A 19,746-nucleotide genomic window follows, 5' to 3' on the forward strand; every position below is an offset into this window, starting at 1 on the left:
GTATTAGGACACAACTGCATTGCAACTGACCGCTCCACCGGGGGGAGCTGCCCCACCATCGAGGGTGGTGAAGGAGGAGGATCCAGCAAATCAGTTTCCGGCAATAAAAAGGTGCTGTCCACGACCTGTTGAGCTCCTCATGCACCTCCGGGAAGAAAGGCACCGAGGCGGGGCGCTGAGAACCAGCGCGGACCACCCCGAGAACCAATCGTGCAACCTTGAGGGCTCGGGACACGGTGAAAGTCTTCACTCGAGCCCTACCCCTACGGCGGCCCGGGAAAGCATAGCCATTATTTCTGGATCCGATCCAGGCATTGCTACGGTCCCGGAGGAGAGCAGCGCAGCCGAATCTTCCTCTCCAGAGAGCTCTGGCTCACCCTCCGATGCTGCAATCGACATCTGATCATCGGGGGGAGCCTCGGAACAAACAGGTGGTACCCCCCGGGAGGCTCTTTTTGTGAGGGGAATTCCTCACCGTGACTGTAAGACCAGTCCGCCCACCGCTACCGCCAACACGAAGAGCTCTCCAAGAGCGTGCTGAACTCGTTCAGTCTTCTTCTCTCAGTAGAGTAGTCAGGAGCAGAACGATGTGATCGCTGCATCTGCTGCCTACTTATACTCACGCTGTGATCAGCAGCAGCTGGATGCAATAATCGCATGCCAATGTGCATTGGCTCGTTTAGTTTACACTCAAAGTAGATTGGTCCCTCTAAGCGAGATCCCAATTCGTCTGTCCTCCGACGTGACGTCGAGAGTGACCGACTGAAAGGGAAATCTTGTTAAACATGTATTGTAATTTAAATGTACAGGCATAAATCGGAAAAGTGCAATAATAAATCAGTCGAATGATATATGAAAAAACCCTTTTATAAAAACTTTCAGAATTTAGATCAGAATAAAACTGTAAAGTTTGTTGTATGTAAGTGTTACTGAAGTGGAGAAACAAACTCGCATCCTTCAAAAATATGTATTATAGTTTAAATAAACAACAGTAATAAAATCAGTGTGAATGATATATGAACAAACCCCTCTATAAAAACCTTCAGAATATAGATAGGAATAACATGATGTGATGTAAGTGTTAATGTTAGTGAAAAAAGCAAATTCATTTTGAGAACAGCCTTTAAAGATATGTATTGTTGGCCTAATTTAAAACTAAAGTGCAATAAAATAAACATTTAAAAATGCATTTTGCATGTTTTCTGTCCACTAGTCTGAAAAAACACATTGTGGAAAATTCACCAGTGCATGAAAAACACAATGTCTTGACTTGAGCATCAACTTTGCCTCAGAGGTTTCTAATAAAATTCTTTATACAAAATAAAAATAGAAACAACTGAAGAATAAATCCCAGCTACTCACATCAGCGTAACAGCAGTCAGTCCAAATGCTCTTCTGTAACTCTTTCCTGTCTTAATGCATGATCTTCATTCAACAAGTTTCTCATAACAAGTACGGTTTTCATTGAAGGCATTCGATGGGAATAGAGATACAGAGGAATCATCTTCTCCTGAGTGTGCTGAAAACCCATCTGACCCACACTTGGGAGAAGTTAAGACAGGTGCGATTCATTCTGTCAATTTCTGTCCACTAGTCTGAAAAAACACATTGTGGAAAATTCACCAGTGCATGAAAAACACAATGTCTTGACTTAAGCATCAACTTTGCCTCAGAGGTTTCTAATAAAATTCTTTATACAAAATAAAAATAGAAACAACTGAAGAATAAATCCCAGCTACTCACATCAGCGTAACAGCAGTCAGTCCAAATGCTCTTCTGTAACTCTTTCCTGTCTTAATGCATGATCTTCATTCAACAAGTTTCTCATAACAAGTACGGTTTTCATTGAAGGCATTCGATGGGAATAGAGATACAGAGGAATCATCTTCTCCTGAGTGTGCTGAAAACCCATCTGACCCACACTTGGGAGAAGTTAAGACAGGTGCGATTCATTCTGTCAATTTGCATTTTTAACATTTCCGATTAAATAGATTAAACTCACAACTCTCCGAATATTTTCAGGTCATATTTCACCCTATATTTCACCCTAAAATCAAAAGAAAGAAGAAAGAAATTATTTTGTGCGTGAAGAAAGCCTATTTTTAAATTGTTATTATTATTTTAATCAATTAAGCACATTTTACCCACTTATTTACTGTAAATTATATATATATGCATGTATGTATGTATGTATGTATATGTGTGTGTATATAAAATATTTTATTTTTTTTATTTTAATGCATTTACATTTTTATGCGTATTAACTTTTTTTGTGCACATTTTACATTTCTTATTTTTTATGTTTATTTTAAGTATTATTTTAATTTATGAAATATTATTTTATTTTTTTTTACAATGCTACATTTTATTTTTATTTTATTTTATTGTATTGTATCATTTTTAAATATTTTATAGTACATTTTATTCTTATTTTCACATTTGTTATTATTAATTAATTAATTAATTAATTTATTTATTTATTTATTTTTAGTTTACTTGCCCATTCTTAAAAAAAACACCCCAGCTCAAACGTTAATTCTACGATTTTTGTCAAAATCACAGATTTTTTTCATTATAGAGCTTTAGAGCATTATAGAGATTTTTTTATTAAAGATTCACATAGAGCTGACTCTAAGAAAAACTAATTAAAGAACTAAATCTGTTTGAATTGTCTTATGTCACTATATACATACATGTGTATATATATACAGTATTTATACATATACATATATATATATATATTTTTTAAAATATTTCCATTGTGTAAAATATAATTTCTTATTTGAGGGTGAAATGTGATCTGCACACATCTCTCATGAGATCCACCCTGTTGTGTAATAACAGTATGCGGGTTGTATATTATTATCCTTCACATGTGTTGGGTTTTAATCTGCAGGTGTGTTGTCTTTCACACAGGTTTTGTCCCATTGGCCAGCGAGGGCCGTTTGGAGCCTGTAGCTGGTCCAGTTCCTCATCATTACCCAGAATCCTCCAGCAGCATCAGGCTGCCCGAGGCCTTCACTTCTCCTGCCACACACTTCAGCCCCATAATACTGACTCATCACCCGCAGTCTGAGCTGTAGGTCTGCAAAAACATACTCACTGATTTCAGGGAATCCCAGAATGCATCATTATTTTGCATGAAATTGAGTCATCGGTGAATTATTGAATCAGGGACTTTGCTACTTGTGTTCACAATATGCTGATTAATGACAATGAATGCTGTTAGTTTTGGACCACTTTGACACATTTTAACCTGGTTAATAATTCTTCAAATCAGTACATTTTTGCAAACCAGAGATTGTAGTTTTAGTGTGTTGTCAAGGGAGATCATATTTTATGAAGTCTAATATTATCTATCTTGACCAGTGTTATTTTTGTATTATTCATATGCTATTATCATTTGAATTATTATTTTTTTTCTACTTTTAGTTTTCATTCTAAGTTTAGTTACATTTTTAGCTATTTTATGTGCTTTTGTCATTTTTTTTGTATTGCTTTTTTAATTTATTTTAAAAATGTATTATTTATTTTTGTATATTATTATTTGTTTAATTTATTATGTCAGTTTTTATTTATTTCATTTCCAGTTCATAATTTTAGCGCTTGAACTTAAACTAAACGAAAAGAAGAAATGTTGCCTTGGCAACATGAAATAAGTTTTTCATCTAATTATTTTATTTTATTTTATTTTTCAATTAACAAAAGTATTTTAACACTTTCAGTTTGAGTTAATGGCTTTAACTTTGATCTGGATCCCTAAAGTTGACTTTATAGCTGAACTCAAGTTTAGGTTCTAATGTTCTTGTTTTAAATATATTTAAGCATTGTCAGTCAGTCTATTGACACGCCATTTTATTATATTTTTTTAAATTTATTTTATTGTTTTACATATTTTTACTTTGCATTTTATTTGTTACTTTTTTTTTTAAATTATATTTTGAAATTTCTGTTTTGTTGTTTTATTATTTTTTACGACTTTTGTCATAAATTCACAGCTTTTTTTCTATTAGAAATTTAAGTACTTCAACTTAAAGTGAAACCGAACCAATCTAAAATAGTAAAATAGTTAACAATAACTCTGGTCTGAACCCCTAAAGTTGACTTTAAAACTGAACTCAGGTTTAAGCTCTAATGGTCTTGTTTGAATTATTTTCCAGGATTGTCAGTGGACGCTCTGTTGAGGACATCACGGATGAAACGATCCTGCGAGAGGCAGATGAACAGGAAGAGAGTGCCGCTGAGGATGATGAGACGGCTGGTGTTTTCTCTGTCGGTTATTCATCATCATCCAGCTGTAAGACTCCTGTGAATTCACCGCCTCCAGCGACTCCCCAAATAACCAATCAAGAAACAGAAGACCAGCCACACTTCCCTGCCTTCTCCTGTGCTAATGGGATTTGTAACAACTTCCTTCTACAGCAAGACCCCTTGACAAGAAGTCTGACCCTACTTCCTGTTCAGATCGCCATGCTTCAGCCAATCACAGGCACGGATGAGGCTTCTGATGGCAGTGTGAGGAATGAAAGCGTCTGTTTGACCCACAGAGACTCAGCAGTGTCTCCTGAAAGTCCAGTGACAGATATAGGACTTCAGCCCAACGCTGCGCCTCACTGTGTGAACCTCAGCCCGTCACGCTCGCGTCTGCAGCACATCATTGAGCTGCTCAGAGAACAGTTTGCTTTTAATGGCTACCTGAAGAATGGAGTCCAAGCTCTGGCTATGGGTAAAAAATTAATTCGCTTTTTTTAAAGACTTATTTAAACTTTTCTGCATATTTTACTAATACTCAGGGCCTAAAATTAATATATATATGTAATAGTGTCAGTTGCCAGTAAAACTTTTATGAAATATAACAATGCAATGTAGCGAGAACACATACGCTGTGCCGCTTCAGACAGCACACCGGTAGCGCTTCAACGGACGAAAACACACACAATTACGTCAAAGTTTTGGTGAGTTACCTCGTAAACGTAGTCTTAAATGAGTTATAAAGTCTTAAATGACTGTAAAGAGTTTGGAGAAAGTAGGATATGTGTCAGATCAGCTTCATGTGAATCAGGTTTTAAAGAGACAGCGCTGTTTTTAAAGGGGTCCTATTATGCTTTTTCACTTTTTCAACTTTAGTTAGTCTGTAATGTTGCTGTTTGAGCATAAAAAAGATCTGCAAAGTTACAAAGCTCAAAGTCCACTTCAAAAGGAGATATTTTATTTAACAGAAATCACTTTTCAAAAACTACAACGAACGACTCGTAAAAACAACAACAAAAAACAACAACAAAAAAGCTCATTCTTAAGTCCAAGGGCGTTCACTTTAAGAGAATGAATCTACACTAGTCAACATTTGAAGTGAATCAAAACCTCTCATCAAAGTTGTCCTAAAACCTAAAACCAAAATGTGTTCTTGTCTTAGGACAACTTTGATGAACTTTTTTTGATCCGCTTCAAATGTTGACTACTGTAAATAATTGTTTATTTGTTTATTAATAAATAAATAAATACATTTAAAAAAGAAAACTACACAATTGTTGTTTATGTAAGAGTATGCCACTTTCTTTAATAGTCTTGTTCAATTCTTTGTTGTTGGAAGAGTCTTAAAGGACTCCTTCATGACTTGTTGTGCATTTCCAGGAGAATACATCTTCTCTTTAGAAACCCTCCAGTTTGAGACCTTTTGTCGAGCGATAACGGAGAAATTCGGTGATCTGTACTGGGATCAGAAGCTGCTGTGTGACCTGCACCGTCTGATTAACCAGCATTCATGCCCACGGTGAGCATTATCAACACATAAACCCAGATCTTCAGCCGCTTTACCATCTGCTGGCCAAGTCAAATAAATGGATCCTTATTTAAGAATAATTAGATATTTATACTGGACGACAAGACAAAAATACCAGGAAAGTAGGAAAATCCTACATATGTTATTTTTATTTTTTTGCAGTGTACCAAGACACATGATATGAGGAATCAAGATATATTATCTTGCACAGTTTTGCTGAAGATTTATCCTGTTTTATAGGTGTTTAAAAAAAAACATGGGAAAAATAGGTTAAGAATTTTTTGCAGTTAATTAAAAAAGCAAAGCAAAAACATAATACTGTCTACTAACTACATAAAATCTACCAATTAATAAAAAAAAAACTTAATTGAAGATATATTATCTTATCTACAGTTCTGCTTCTTAAGTAGATGTATCTTGTTATAAGGAAGTTTAGAAAGTATGGAAGAGGATTAGGGCCAAGCAATAATAAAAAAATAAAACCATCTCAAGATTAAAGTCGTTAAATTTTGTGAAAAAACTCGTTAAATTTCAAGAAATAAGTCGAGATTAAATTGAGATTAAACTCATTACATTTCGAGAATAAACTCATTGTTTCGAGAAAAAAAGTTGAAATAATATGTTGAGAATAAACTCATAAAATTGAGAAAAAAATTCGTTAAATTTCGAGAATTTTTTTTTCAATAAAATGTTGAGAATAAACATTAAATTACGTGAAAAAAGTTGTTACATTTCGAGAAAAAAATACGTTAAGTTTCGAGAAAAAAGGTCAAAATAAAATGTTGAGAATAAACTCATTAAAAAAGTTGTTAAATTTCGAGAAAAAAAGGTCAAAATAAAATGTTGAGAATAAACTCATTAAAAAAGTTGTTAAATTTCGAGAAAAAAAGTTGAAATAAAATGTTGAGAATAAACTCGCTTTTCGTCCTTTTAAAAGTCCGTATTTTTTTTGGTTAAAAATGATCCGAAATCAATATTTGAGCAAGTACATAACCAGCCAGTGTTCAAAACTATCGCCTTACTTTAACCCGATTCACAACGGTTATCTTATAATAATGTTTTCTAATTTGAGTGGTACGGGTAGGTTTTCGCGGGAAATTCGAGCATGGCACCGCGTTATTAAGTCACGTCTGTAAACATAAAGAATTTGTCCCGGCTGCTAGGCTATCGCATGTGCGGACGCTGCAGGTGACGGATCGTTTATAGCCTTTTCTCACAGCAGCTGGAATAATTAAATTTATCACTTTGATGGCGGATTGTAATCCAGAAAGGACTACGTGTTTATGAAACACATGTGAATGAAATTAAATTATATTCCAGTTATAAATGTGCTTCTGATTACAGATAGCCTGGGATTACACACGATTTGTATTTTAAAGACAACCAGTTCGAAGGGAGCATAGTTTGCTTTTTGGGTTAAAAGGTTTCTTAATATGAAATTCTTAATATGAAATTCGAATGGTATGACAATTAGATATTAGACTGTACAGAAATTGAAATCTACACGCTAATACACACATAGTGACGTAATGCTGATGTTGTTAACATTAATAATTTGTGAATAAAATATAACAATAATAATAATTTGCATGGTTTGATGTGATATGAGCTAACCATCTTTAGATTAAATCACCATTGGTAAATCAATTTATTGTAATGCTTTTTTCCTCAGTTGGTCAGAACAAATGTGGCAGACTTGTTACTTACTCGTTCAGATGACAATATACAGTGAAAATTCTTATTTGGGTCATATATTCTAAGACGTGCTAGAATCTGTGATTGCGAAGTACAGTAAATATCCACTCCGGTGCGGTGACTGACTGCCACACACACATACTCCTCAAAACATTAGATTCATCTGCGCTGGAGCCGCGCCGGAGCACAACCCACACAAGGAAGATAATTCCGCACACAGCTGCAATTGCAGGTTTTCAAACAGAGATGGCGACAAAGAGGCAAAACTTACAGACTGCCGCTTTAACAATGTTTAATAATAATGTATTAATTAGGGGTAGCCAGGCTATAGGGAGGGCTTTGTTCTCCCAATAAGGCAGCATATTTAATCATTTCAATAAATAAAGTCATTGTTATTTAAAATAAATGTTATTATTGCATTCTTTTAATGTACAACAAACCTGAGGTGCAAATAGTATCTGCCACTCAATGTTTAATAATAATGTATTAATTAGGGGTAGCCAGGCTATAGGGAGGGCTTTGTTCTCCCAATAAGGCAGCATATTTAATCATTTCAATAAATAAAGTCATTGTTATTTAAAATAAATGTTATTATTGCATCCTTTTAATGTACAACAAACCTGAGGTGCAAATAGTATCTGCCACTATTTATAAGTAGCATCTAATTAGCTACTATTTACACTTATTGCAAAGATCTGCTGCTTTTACATAACATAAATATAATGGCTATGTTGTCACTTAGTGTAAATAGTACATATAACTGTAAATAGCAACTGGCAGGGGTGTCCAAAGTCTGGTTGCGGGCCAAATACGGCCCGTGGATGAATTTCAAATGGCTTGTCTATTAAAATGTATGCTATTATATGTGGCCTGCCATTCATAATTTAGAAATCATGCAGTTTCACAATGTCAACACAAGGTGACAGCACTAAATTTTAGGCCAGATGTATCAGTAAAATGTGAGTGACAACAATTTGATAACTCATATGGACTGTAATTTCTTTAGCGCATCGCAATCAGAAGAGTGCTACTCGTGTGAAGCGTGCTGCACGGATCATATTTAGCTCTGTCTAAAGACAGCGCAGCGCAAGCTCAGAACAAATGCGTTTACTCGCAGGTCTCGATCAGGCGACCACTGAACAGCGCTGTGAGAAGCTCTAGACTGTAATTTCTTTAGCGCATCGCAATCAGAAGAGTGCTACTCGTGTGAAGCGTGCTGCACGGATCATATTTAGCTCTGTCTAAAGACAGCGCAGCGCAAGCTCAGAACAAATGCGTTTACTCGCAGGTCTCGATCAGGTGACCACTAAACAGCACTGTGAGAAGCGTTCGAGTTTGGAGCAGAGCTCTCCTATACAAACCACAGATGTCACAGGGATTTAAACTAGTTTAAAGGCAGATGAAACAACACTGATGCGGAAAACAGGAGAAATACCGTGTGACAACAATCCAGTTAGAATACTTTTCAATCCACAAATTAATATTTACAATGAATTTACTGTAGTAACACTAAACCTACCTAATTAATACATTATTATTAAACACTCGTTAAGCATCAGTCGCTACTCCCCAGCACATTCCTCGCCGACCCACCCCACTGCAGACGCTAAATAACACGTTCAACGAGATGAAATCAACATGACATGAGTGTGTGAATTCTTGACTTTTTTTCTCGAAATGTAATGATTTTTTTCTCGTAATTTAATGAGTTTATTCTCAACATTTTATTTAGACTTTTTCTCGAAATTTTATGAGTTTTTTTCTCGGAATGCAACACATTTTTCTCGTTATTTAATGAGTTTATTCTCCAAATTTTATCTAGACTTTTTTCTTGAAATTTAACGAGTTTTTTCTCAAAACATAACGAGTTTATTCTCTAAATTTAATTAATTTAGTCTCAACATTTTATCTTGACTTTTTTCTTGAAATGTAACGATTTTAATCTCAAGATGGTTTTATTTTTTTATTATTGCTTGGCCATAATCCTCTCCCGTAAGAAAGGCATGAGAAAAATACAGATCATAATTTAATGAGTTTATTCTCCAAATTTTATCTCGACTTTTTTCTTGAAATTTAATGAGTTTCTTCTCAAAACATAACGAGTTTATTCTCTAAATTTAATTAATTTAGTCTCAACATTTTATCTCGACTTTTTTCTTGAAATGTAACGATTTTAATCTCAAGATGGTTTTATTTTTTTATTATTGCTTGGCCATAATCCTCTCCCGTAAGAAAGGCATGAGAAAAATACAGATCAAGAACAAAAAAATCCATTACAGAGGCAGAAAACAAGAAAAAAATGTTTGACAATTAATTAAATCAAATCTGCCAGTGAACCTTACACAGTTTTGTTTCTTTTTAAGTAGATTTATCTTGTTTTAAGGATGTTTAGAAGAAAAAAACACAAGAATACAAGAATAATGCAGATTAAGAACATAGTTTTTGTAGTACATATACAGAGAGAAAAGCAAAAAATAAATAAATGGTCTCCTAAATAAATAAAATCTGCCAATTAATTTACAAAACTCTTAATTCAAGACACATTATCCTACAGTTTTGCTTCTTAAGTAGATTTATCTTGCTTGTAGAGATGTTAAAAAACAACAAAAATATAGATTAAAATATTTTTATTATACAGATACAGATTGCAAGGCACAAAACAAATAAATAAAAATACATGCATGAATTAATTAATGAGTGAGAATGAATGAATGCATGAAATGATGCATGAATGCATGAATAGATTAATTAATGAGTGAGAAGGAATGAATGAATGTATGCATGAAATGATGCATGAATGCATGAATAGATTAATTAATGAGTGGGAATGAATGAATGAATGAATGAATGCATGAATAGATTAATTAATGAGTGAGAATGAATGAATGAATGAATAGATTAATTAATGAGTAAGAATGAATGCATGAAATGATGCATGAATAAATTAGTTAATGAGTGAGAATGAATGAATGAATGATCATTATTGAACAGCTCACATACAGGTTTGTGTTTCTGAAATGCACAAACGCCTGTAGCTTTGAATTTGAGTTTGTCACATTAGACCTTCTCAAGAAACCCTCTAGACACAAACATATGTCCACTTCCGCTCCGCTCGTCATCAGTAATCAGGCCAGAATCATTTCAGCAAAAGCTGTTGGTCCCTCTGGAAACAGACGGTCCTGAAGTGGACGCTTGGAGTCCTCGAGAGTCCTCCAGATCAGGCACAGATACAGCGCTCACCTCTGGCTCCGACAGCGTCACATGAAGCCAGAGACACACAATAGAGTCTTTCTCACAGCGGTCACATGCTGTCCGATCCGCGGCTGTGAGGAGACAGACGGCAGCGCTGGAATGGCTCGGGATGTTACAGACGTGCTCTGCTCGGGGCACGAGGGGTTAAACGCCGGCGCAGGTGAGCTGCGATCAAAGGATGGTTTTTTATAACTCGCAGTGCTCTGGTAAAGCATAAAGGAACCATTCTGCAGTTCTCTGGTAGGTGTTTTGGCAGAAAAAAAAACTGGTTTAGTTTATTTTTTTTTTTTAATGTTTGGATTGAAATCTTTGTCTGTACTGCAAAAAACATTTTTTTTAAACTGTATTTTTGTTGTTGTTGTTGTTGCTTTTTTCCCCAACGTCCTTAACGCGAGATATATCTACTTAAGAAGCCAAGCTGTGTAAGATAATGTGTCTTGAATTTACTGTTTTTTATGCAATGCAGGAATTTATTTATTTTTTATTTTATTTTAGTTAGTAGAAGGTTTGTTTGTTTATGTATGCATTTATGTATCTGTACTGCAAAATAATAATAATAATTCTTAAACTGTATTTTGTTTTTTTCTACGCATCCCAAAACATAGATAAATCTACCGAAGAAGCAAAACCGTGTAAAATAAGGTATCTTTGAATTAAGTGGGTCTATTTTCTTTCCAGATTTGATTTAGTTTATTATTTTTGCTTGGTTTTCTGTATCTGTAGGGCAAATTAAAAAAAAACCTTGATCTGTATTATAGATTAAATTTGTATAATTTGTGGTTTTGTTGTGCTTTTTAAGATAAGTCTACTTAAGAAGCAAAATCATGTAAGATATGAATTAGGTGTTTTTTTATTTTATTTTATTTATTTATTTAGTACATTTTTTATTTTTGTTTTGTCTTGCTTTCTGTATCTGTGCTACAAAAAATAATTTTCTTAATCTGTTTTTTTTCTAAACATTCATAAAACAGGATACATATAATATCTTCAAGTTTTTCTGGGGTTTTTTTTATTGGCAGATTTTAGTTAGGAGACGGTTTATTATCGTTTTGTGTTGCTTTCTGTATCTGTAGTGCAGAACAATAATTTCATAATCTATATTTATGTCAGGGTTTTAGTAAAAATATCCTTAAACATAAAATCCTTAAAATAAGACATTTACTTAAAAAGAAAAACTGTAATGTTTAATATATTTTGAATTAAGTTTATTTAAATCCATTGTTGTATTTTCTACTTTTGCACTGGCTTTAGACGTTTAGACATTTTTCTGGACAATGCTGTGTTATCTGCTCTTCTGTGAGCGTTTGCGCTGTGCTGTGCTGTTTTTATTTATTCATTGGCTTTGCTCAGATGTTTTGAGCTGTGTAATGTTCTGTCTTACAGAGCTTGTGTTGTTTTACTCTCTCTCTCTCTCTCGCAGCGTCTCTGATGAACAGTCCTCCTCAAAGGCGGTGGAAAGGGCAGCAGCATCGCTCCAGAGCGCCAGACAGCGTTTGTCCAGCGAGGAAAAGGCTCGTCTTGACCACAGAGCAGACCTCTGGCCTTCAGATCGACCGGAGAACCAGCTGGACAAGATGAAGAAAGAACCGGAATGCTGCAAAGTACATGAGCTTAAATACAGAGAAACAGCAGATGGACAAAACCTAGAGGAGACGTGCTGGAGACGAGACACACAGGAAGTGACATCAGAGGATGACAACAAAGGTAAGACTGTCTCCTGTCATCAACATGAAAAATAAATAACTGATCAATAATTCATCAAAATAATCCGTTATTCAAATCTAAAACCACTTTCCTTTTCTGGAAAGGCTGTGCAGGCTATTTGTCAACATAGTAAATGAATGTGGGTTAATCTTAAACAAATAGTTTAATGAAAATGTGTTCACCCTCAGGCCAATCCAAGATCAGGATGAGTTTGTTTCTTCGTCAGGTTTGGAGAAATGCAGCATTGCATCAGTGTCTCAGCAATGGATGCTCTGCAGTGAATGGGTGCCGTCAGAATGAGAGTCCAAACAGCTGATAAAAACATCACAATAATCCACAGCACTCCAGTCCATCAGTGAACATCTGGAGAAGACAAAAGCTGAAACTAATCCAGCATTAAGACGCTTTTTAACTAAAATACGAGTTCATAATCCATAATAACACTTCCATAAGAGATGACAGGCGATGCACTTTTTCACTGGAGGAAGAGTTATTATGGATTATGGACTCTGATGTTAGTTAAAAACATCTTAATGCTGGATTAGTTTCAGCTTTTGTCTTCTCCAGATGTTAACTGATGGACTGGAGTGCTGTGGATTACTTGTGGATTATTGTGATGTTTTTATCAGCTGTTTGGACTCTCATTCTGATGGCACCCATTCACTGCAGAGCATCCATTGCTGAGACACTGATGCAATGCTACATTTCTCCAAACCTGACGAAGAAACAAACTCATCTACATCTGGGATGATCTGAGTGTGAGCACATTTCCAGCACATTTTCATTTTTGGCCTGAACTATTCCTTTAATGTAGTGCAGAAAATGGCAACAACAGGGAATAAAGAAGCATTTAAAATATTGTGTTTTACTCAGACGGACGTTCAGTGCTGTTTTATTTATCTCTGCTCAGATGTTATAGTCTGATTAGTGTTTAGGGGTGAATGATAGCCTGTTTTAGAGATGTTTTTAGAGTTTTATAACTTTGATTGACTGTTGAAAGCAAATATAAAAGAGCGAGTGTTTTTCGGCGCTGCCAGACACTGAGAGCTCATGCTGCTTGTTAGTGGAAGGGAGTTGCCAGGAAACTAAAGCAGAAGATGGTAGTTTTCATCCCGTCCTTCGCCCATCGCTCTCCATTCTGCTCATTCCAAACAGCTTGTCTTTGTGCTCCTGCTCATCACACACACACACTCTCTCACACACACACACACACACACACACTTACAGCAAAGCAGGTGTAAATCACACATAAACACGTCCCAGTGAAAAAAATGAATTTTTTATATAACAGTATAACAGAATAACAGTATTTTTTTTGTTGCTATGAACAATGAGAATTTTAGAATAAATGTGTAAAATTAGTATGAATATAATCTGAATGCAAAGGTCACAATGCAAATAAATTCTAATAGAAATAGTGTTGGTTTTGGGATGCGATGTGATAGAGTCAGGTTCAGTGAGAGCATCTCTGTGTGTGTGTGTGTGAGAGTGTGAGTTTGTGAGTGAGTGTGAGTGAGTGTGTAAGTGAGTGTGTGAGTGAGTGTGTGTGTGAGTGTGTGTGTGTGTGAGTGTGTGTGTGAGTGAGTGTGAAAAAACAGGAAAAGAAAAGCAGCATCTTGTGGTTGATGACTGATTTTCTTCGAAACAGCATCTGAGATAGTCAACAACATGTTTTTTCAATAACAATATGACTTCAGTTTTTCATTCGCTGGCTGTATGTGTGTGAGTGTGTGAGTGTGTGAGTGTGTGTGTGTGTGTGTGTGTGTGTGTGTGTGTGTGTGTGCACACGTTTTTGTGACAAATGAGGACATAAATTTGTATAATGACAAAGGTATGACATAGGTATTACAAGGAGAAGGTGACTTTTCAGGACATTACCCCATGTCCCCACTTTTCAAAACGCTTATAAATCACACAGAATGGAGTGTATTGAAAATTTGAAATAGCACAAAGTCTCCTGTGAGGGGTAGGTTTAGGGGTAGGGTTGGTGTAGGGCAATAGAATATACGGTCTGTACAGTATAAAAACCATTACGCCTATGGGATGTCCCCACTTTTCACAAAAACAAACCTGTGTGTGTGTGATAGAGCTGATGGATCTGATGGCTCCAGATGGTGGCGCTGCAGAGTGTGTTTGTGCAGCTGAAGCGCGGCTCACTCCCGACACAGATGACTGTGACTCTGTGATGTCTGAGCGGACGCTCTCAGTCTGCAGCGGCCCTCAGCGGGCCCGGTGCGGCTCCTGGGCTCTGGCTCTGTACGGGGACGACTGCTTCGGTCCGGATGTGCTGGAGTACACACAGAAACTCAGCAGTCACAGCCAATCGCCCACGCTGGAGGACAAATCACAGGTATCGAATCTTTCCATGCATGGGTCATATTTTACCCCCAAATATAAAGAAAAAAAAGGATAACATATTTGAAATAAAATTAAGCATGCTCTTAGAACCATTAAGATGTTTTTTTTTTTTTTGGAGCATCAAATTATTATCATGACAATTAAACACATTTTCACCACAGTTTTTTTTGTTTGTTTCTTTGTAATTATTTTTATTCTCAGTGGTGACTGTTTTATTCCCACAGTATTTTTTACTTTTTTACATAATTAGCAAAATATTAAAAGCAGTACAATAGCGCATAAATAAAATATAAATAATTTTCAATTTAAATAATTTATCAGTGTTATTTTAGTACCATTGAGATACTATTACAGTTTTTAATATTTTAAATTAGATTTAATGTTTATATTTTCTGTTTTCACTATAATTTTAGTTCACTTTTTAGTACTGTTTTTTTTATTTTTTTATTAATGTTTTATAGTTTTTATTCATTTGTATTTATTTGTTTTAGTTTATTTAGTTTTATTTATTTTATTGCTTCAGGTTAAACTAAACGGAAATTAGAAATGTTGCCTTGGCAACTAGCGGAAATAAAATATTTAATTTAAAATTTATTTAGTTTCAAGTGATAAATGTTTTTATGATTTTAGGGTTAATTATAATAATCCTGTAATATACTGTTACATTATATATATGTATATATATTAAACATTTAACGTGAAAATAATTGCATGAAATAAATGTCACAATGCAACACATTTTATTTTATGCAATTTAATTTCCTAGTTATTTCTTTAGATTTTGCGACAAAATATGATCACCATTTCATAGAGCCAGAGTTTTTCCAGGTACAGTATCCTGAACCATCTTTATTTTCATCAGAAGAGCTTTATTGAATAAAGAACTTCCATCAATCACATTTTGAAAGAACCGCATGCATCAAACATTCAGAAACAGGAGCAGAATATGGAAAGTGTGCATTTTGATTGGGTTCAAGTATAGCATTAGATATGTGCATGATAATATCTAATATTTATAGCAGAATATGAGCGCTCAGTGTGTGTGTGATGCTTTGATGGTGGTCGAGGGCTGTTTTTCTGAGGCGCTCTACAGGAGGAGCGGAGCTGCAGTCGGACTTCAAAGCGCTGACCATCGATCTGTTACCATAGAGACAAATACAAAGAGTTCAGATCACAGAGTCCTGATCACATGCACTACTGATCTAAAGTTTGGAGTCAGCAAGATACTTTATTAAGCAAGGATGCATTAAACCGATCAAAAGTGACATTAAAGACATTTCTAATGTTGCAAAAGATTTCTATTTCAAATAAATGCTATTCTTTTGAACTTTCTATTCATCTGTGAATCCTGAAAAATGAAATGTATCACCGTTTCTGCAAAAATATAAAATGTTTTAGACTACATATAAAATATAATATAAAATAGGATCATGTGACTCTGAAGACTGGAGTATACTGATGCTGTAAATTCAGCTTTGATCACAGAAAGCAATTACATTTTAACAGATATTCACATAGAAAACAGCTATTTCAAATTGAAATAATATTTTACTATTTTTACTGTATTTTTGATAAATAAATGCAGCCTTGTTGAGCAGAAGATGCTTCATTACATTAAAAAATGTAAAGACCCCAAGGTAATACCAAACATCTTCATCACGTTGGCTTCATATTGTTTATCCTAGAAATCAAGATCATTCTGGTTCTGAAAAGCCCACCTACGCAGCTAAAACCAGCTTCTGATAGAAAGTGGTTTACTTTGTTTCTCCAAGTCGTCATTTATGGTCATTATGTGGTCATTTTCGTTACTAAATCAAAAAATAAATTATAAAAAAAGTTAATGCAAAATTTCTACTTGAAGTTTAACTTGATGTACTAAAATGAAAACTAAATTTTAACAATAAATAAATTATAAAAAAAAAATAATAATAATAATAAACTGTATAGTCTTAACGTGGTTTTGGACCCGTATCCGGGTCCGCAAAGTTTAATTAAACAACTACTAAAATTACACATTTCAAACTTCAAAAATTAACAAAACTTTAAAATTAAAATACATGGAAAATATATAAATACAAATTGATTCAAAATATGAATAAAAGCTATAATAGTATCTCAATAATATTAAAATAACACTGGTCCAAGCTGGTCTAGATGGTTGATTGTGGACTAGTTAGTTAAGTTAGTTAAACTGGTTTAGTGTTGGAAACCCTGCAACAAAGCAGCTGCCATGTTTCAAAGCCCAGATTCGTGGTGAAGAAATAAAAACACTAATCCTGTGTTCTGTTGTCTGTGAATGCAATGCATGGTTAGTTTGCGTGTATTTCCAGTTTAGTTGAGCATCGAGATCCAGTTATTGATCTTTTTTTATATCATTGCTCTTAAACAGGAGCTTCACCAGCAGCTGATTATTGAGAGCAGAAATCTGAAAAAGACCAGTACTTTCTACCACAAGCTGATTCAGCAAGAGAGGAAAAATAAAGGTAGAACAAACAGAAAACCTGCCGCCTGTGAATTCTGCAGCGCAGCTGTTTCTCGTTCCTCACTCGTGTGTTTGAGCTGCTCGTCTCTCTTTCTCGGTTCAGACACAAAGGTGATGGTGTCTAAAGTCAAGCTGGAGTTGGACGAGCTCAGAGAAAAAGTTGAGTTTCTGCAGTCTGTCAAGAAATATCTCCAGGTTTGTGCCAAAGCACACGCTGTGTTTCCTCTGTTGTGGGTTTGAAGACTTTTCTAAGCAATCATATTCTACATTTACATTTATTGGATGCTTTTATCTTAAGCAGCCATGACCTTGATGTTGTCAGGAACTTCTGAATAATAAGAACTAGAGATCTGACTGTGAAGTGAAATCTGTTTGGATGAGCCAAATTCAAGCCTTTGAAAAACAGAATTGCTTGATTGTTAAAATAATAGTTTTTAATAATGATGATGATGATGATAATAATGATAATAATTATTGATTAATATATATTCAAATCGATTAATATCACTATCAGTTTATAATGAATTGGATAATAATGATAATCTATTAAATGTATTATCAATCAACAATAATAATCTAATAATAATTGTAATAATAATAATAATTATTATTATTATTATTATTAATTTATAAATTATATAATAATAATAATCATCATCATCATCATCTAATTTATTCAAAATTAATAGTAATAATAATCTTTTAATAATAATAATAGAATATGAATATTATCAGTTTATAATAAATTAGATAATAATGGTAATCTAATTTATAATACATTTAAATAATACTAATAATATATTAATAATATTAATAGTTTATTAATAATAGTGTATAATATGAGATAATAATAATAATCATAATAATAATAACTATCTAATTTATAAATAGTAGTAATAACAATATTCTTTTAATAATATTAATAATAATATAATATTATTGTTATCTATTTATAATAAATTAGATAATAATGGTAATCCATCTAATTTATTCTTATTAATAATAATAATAATAGTAATGTTATCAGTTCATAATAAGTTACATAATAATGGTAATCTATCTAATTTATTATGAATTAAAAATAATTTATTAATAAAAATAATAACAACAACAACAACAGAATAATTGCAATAAACAATAATTGAATTGTTATTTAATTGTTAACAATTCTATTTTACCCTGGCTTTAAATTTGGCTTATCCAATCAGATTTCACTTCACAGCTCTTCGTATTTATCCAGTATTTAGAAGTTTCTAAAATCACAAAGGCCATGGGCTTGATTTTCAACACTGTGAACCTTAAATAAACTGCAAGCCGCTTAAAATTAACACATCTTTGTAAATAAATGTAAAATGTATTTTAGTGATTAGTTATTGTTGTTTTTTTGTTGTTGCCAGAAGCTTTTTAAATTAGCAGTGAGCCATACGAGGCCATGCGTGGTGATTTTACCAAGTATTTATAATTGCACAAGTGTTGTGTGATTGAGTTTGTAGCGCAGGTGTTTTGTGTTGGTGTTGCAGGTGCTGTCTGTGGATCAGTGGGGTTCGGCGCTCTCTCTGCTGCCTTCTCTGGCTGCGTGTGGAGCTGCGCCTCTGGACGATCCTGCACTTCTGCACGTTCTGTGTGAGCAGCGCCGGGGCAAAGGCTGCCCGCTAGTGACCGCCACCGCCAGAGGCCTCATGGCCTACCTGTACGCCAGGTACTGAGTGTGTATGACTGCAGCGTGTTTTTAACAAATGACTGCCGCTACTGTAACCCTCGTCACACACGTCTGTTCTGATGCTAACAGGAACGCTCACTGCGAGGGGTTTATTCAGCAGTTTTTCTACACGTATCTCTACTTCTGCACCTCGGAGGAGCTTCTGCGGTTTCTAATGGACACATTTAACAGCACACTGGGGTACGAATAAATAAATATGAGCACTGTAATGCAATAAACTAGAAAAGGTGAACTGCTCAAGAAAAACTTTGCTGTTCGCTTGAAAATAATTTGACAGTTAGATTGAATGTTATACAGGTGCATAGATGGATAGATAGATAGATAGATAGATGGATGGATGGATGGATGGATAGATAGATAGATAGATAGATGGATGGATGGATGGATGGATGGATAGATAGATATTCAGATTGATTGATATTCAGATAGATAGATAGATAGATATTCAGATTGATTGATATTCAGATAGATAGATAGATAGATATTCAGATTGATTGATATTCAGATAGATAGATAGATAGATATTCAGATTGATTGATATTCAGATAGATAGATAGATAGATATTCAGATTGATTGATATTCAGATAGATAGATAGATAGATATTCAGATTGATTGATATTCAGATAGATAGATAGATAGATATTCAGATTGATTGATATTCAGATAGATAGATAGATAGATATTCAGATTGATTGATATTCAGATAGATAGATAGATAGATATTCAGATTGATTGATATTCAGATAGATAGATA

The 19,746-nt window shown here is 34.3% G+C and overlaps 1 protein-coding gene across 1 annotated transcript in view; it reads left to right on the forward strand.

Moving 5' to 3' along the window:
• Positions 1 to 19,746, forward strand: part of LOC107567013 (protein very KIND) — a 72,602-nt gene that overhangs the window by 36,957 nt on the left and 15,899 nt on the right. Inside the window, exons 12-22 of the mRNA XM_016252595.1 lie at positions 1,471 to 1,561; positions 1,835 to 1,942; positions 2,917 to 3,079; positions 4,161 to 4,726; positions 5,632 to 5,770; positions 12,147 to 12,430; positions 14,518 to 14,780; positions 17,178 to 17,271; positions 17,374 to 17,465; positions 18,791 to 18,969; positions 19,060 to 19,177. Coding sequence (XP_016108081.1) covers positions 1,471 to 1,561; positions 1,835 to 1,942; positions 2,917 to 3,079; positions 4,161 to 4,726; positions 5,632 to 5,770; positions 12,147 to 12,430; positions 14,518 to 14,780; positions 17,178 to 17,271; positions 17,374 to 17,465; positions 18,791 to 18,969; positions 19,060 to 19,177 — 2,097 coding nt within the window. The remainder of the gene's footprint in view (positions 1 to 1,470; positions 1,562 to 1,834; positions 1,943 to 2,916; positions 3,080 to 4,160; positions 4,727 to 5,631; positions 5,771 to 12,146; positions 12,431 to 14,517; positions 14,781 to 17,177; positions 17,272 to 17,373; positions 17,466 to 18,790; positions 18,970 to 19,059; positions 19,178 to 19,746) is intronic.

The sequence above is a fragment of the Sinocyclocheilus grahami genome, unplaced genomic scaffold, assembly GCF_001515645.1.
Source record: "Sinocyclocheilus grahami isolate Dianchi unplaced genomic scaffold, SAMN03320097.WGS_v1.1 scaffold1121.1, whole genome shotgun sequence".
Classification (NCBI taxonomy): Eukaryota; Metazoa; Chordata; class Actinopteri; order Cypriniformes; family Cyprinidae; genus Sinocyclocheilus; species Sinocyclocheilus grahami.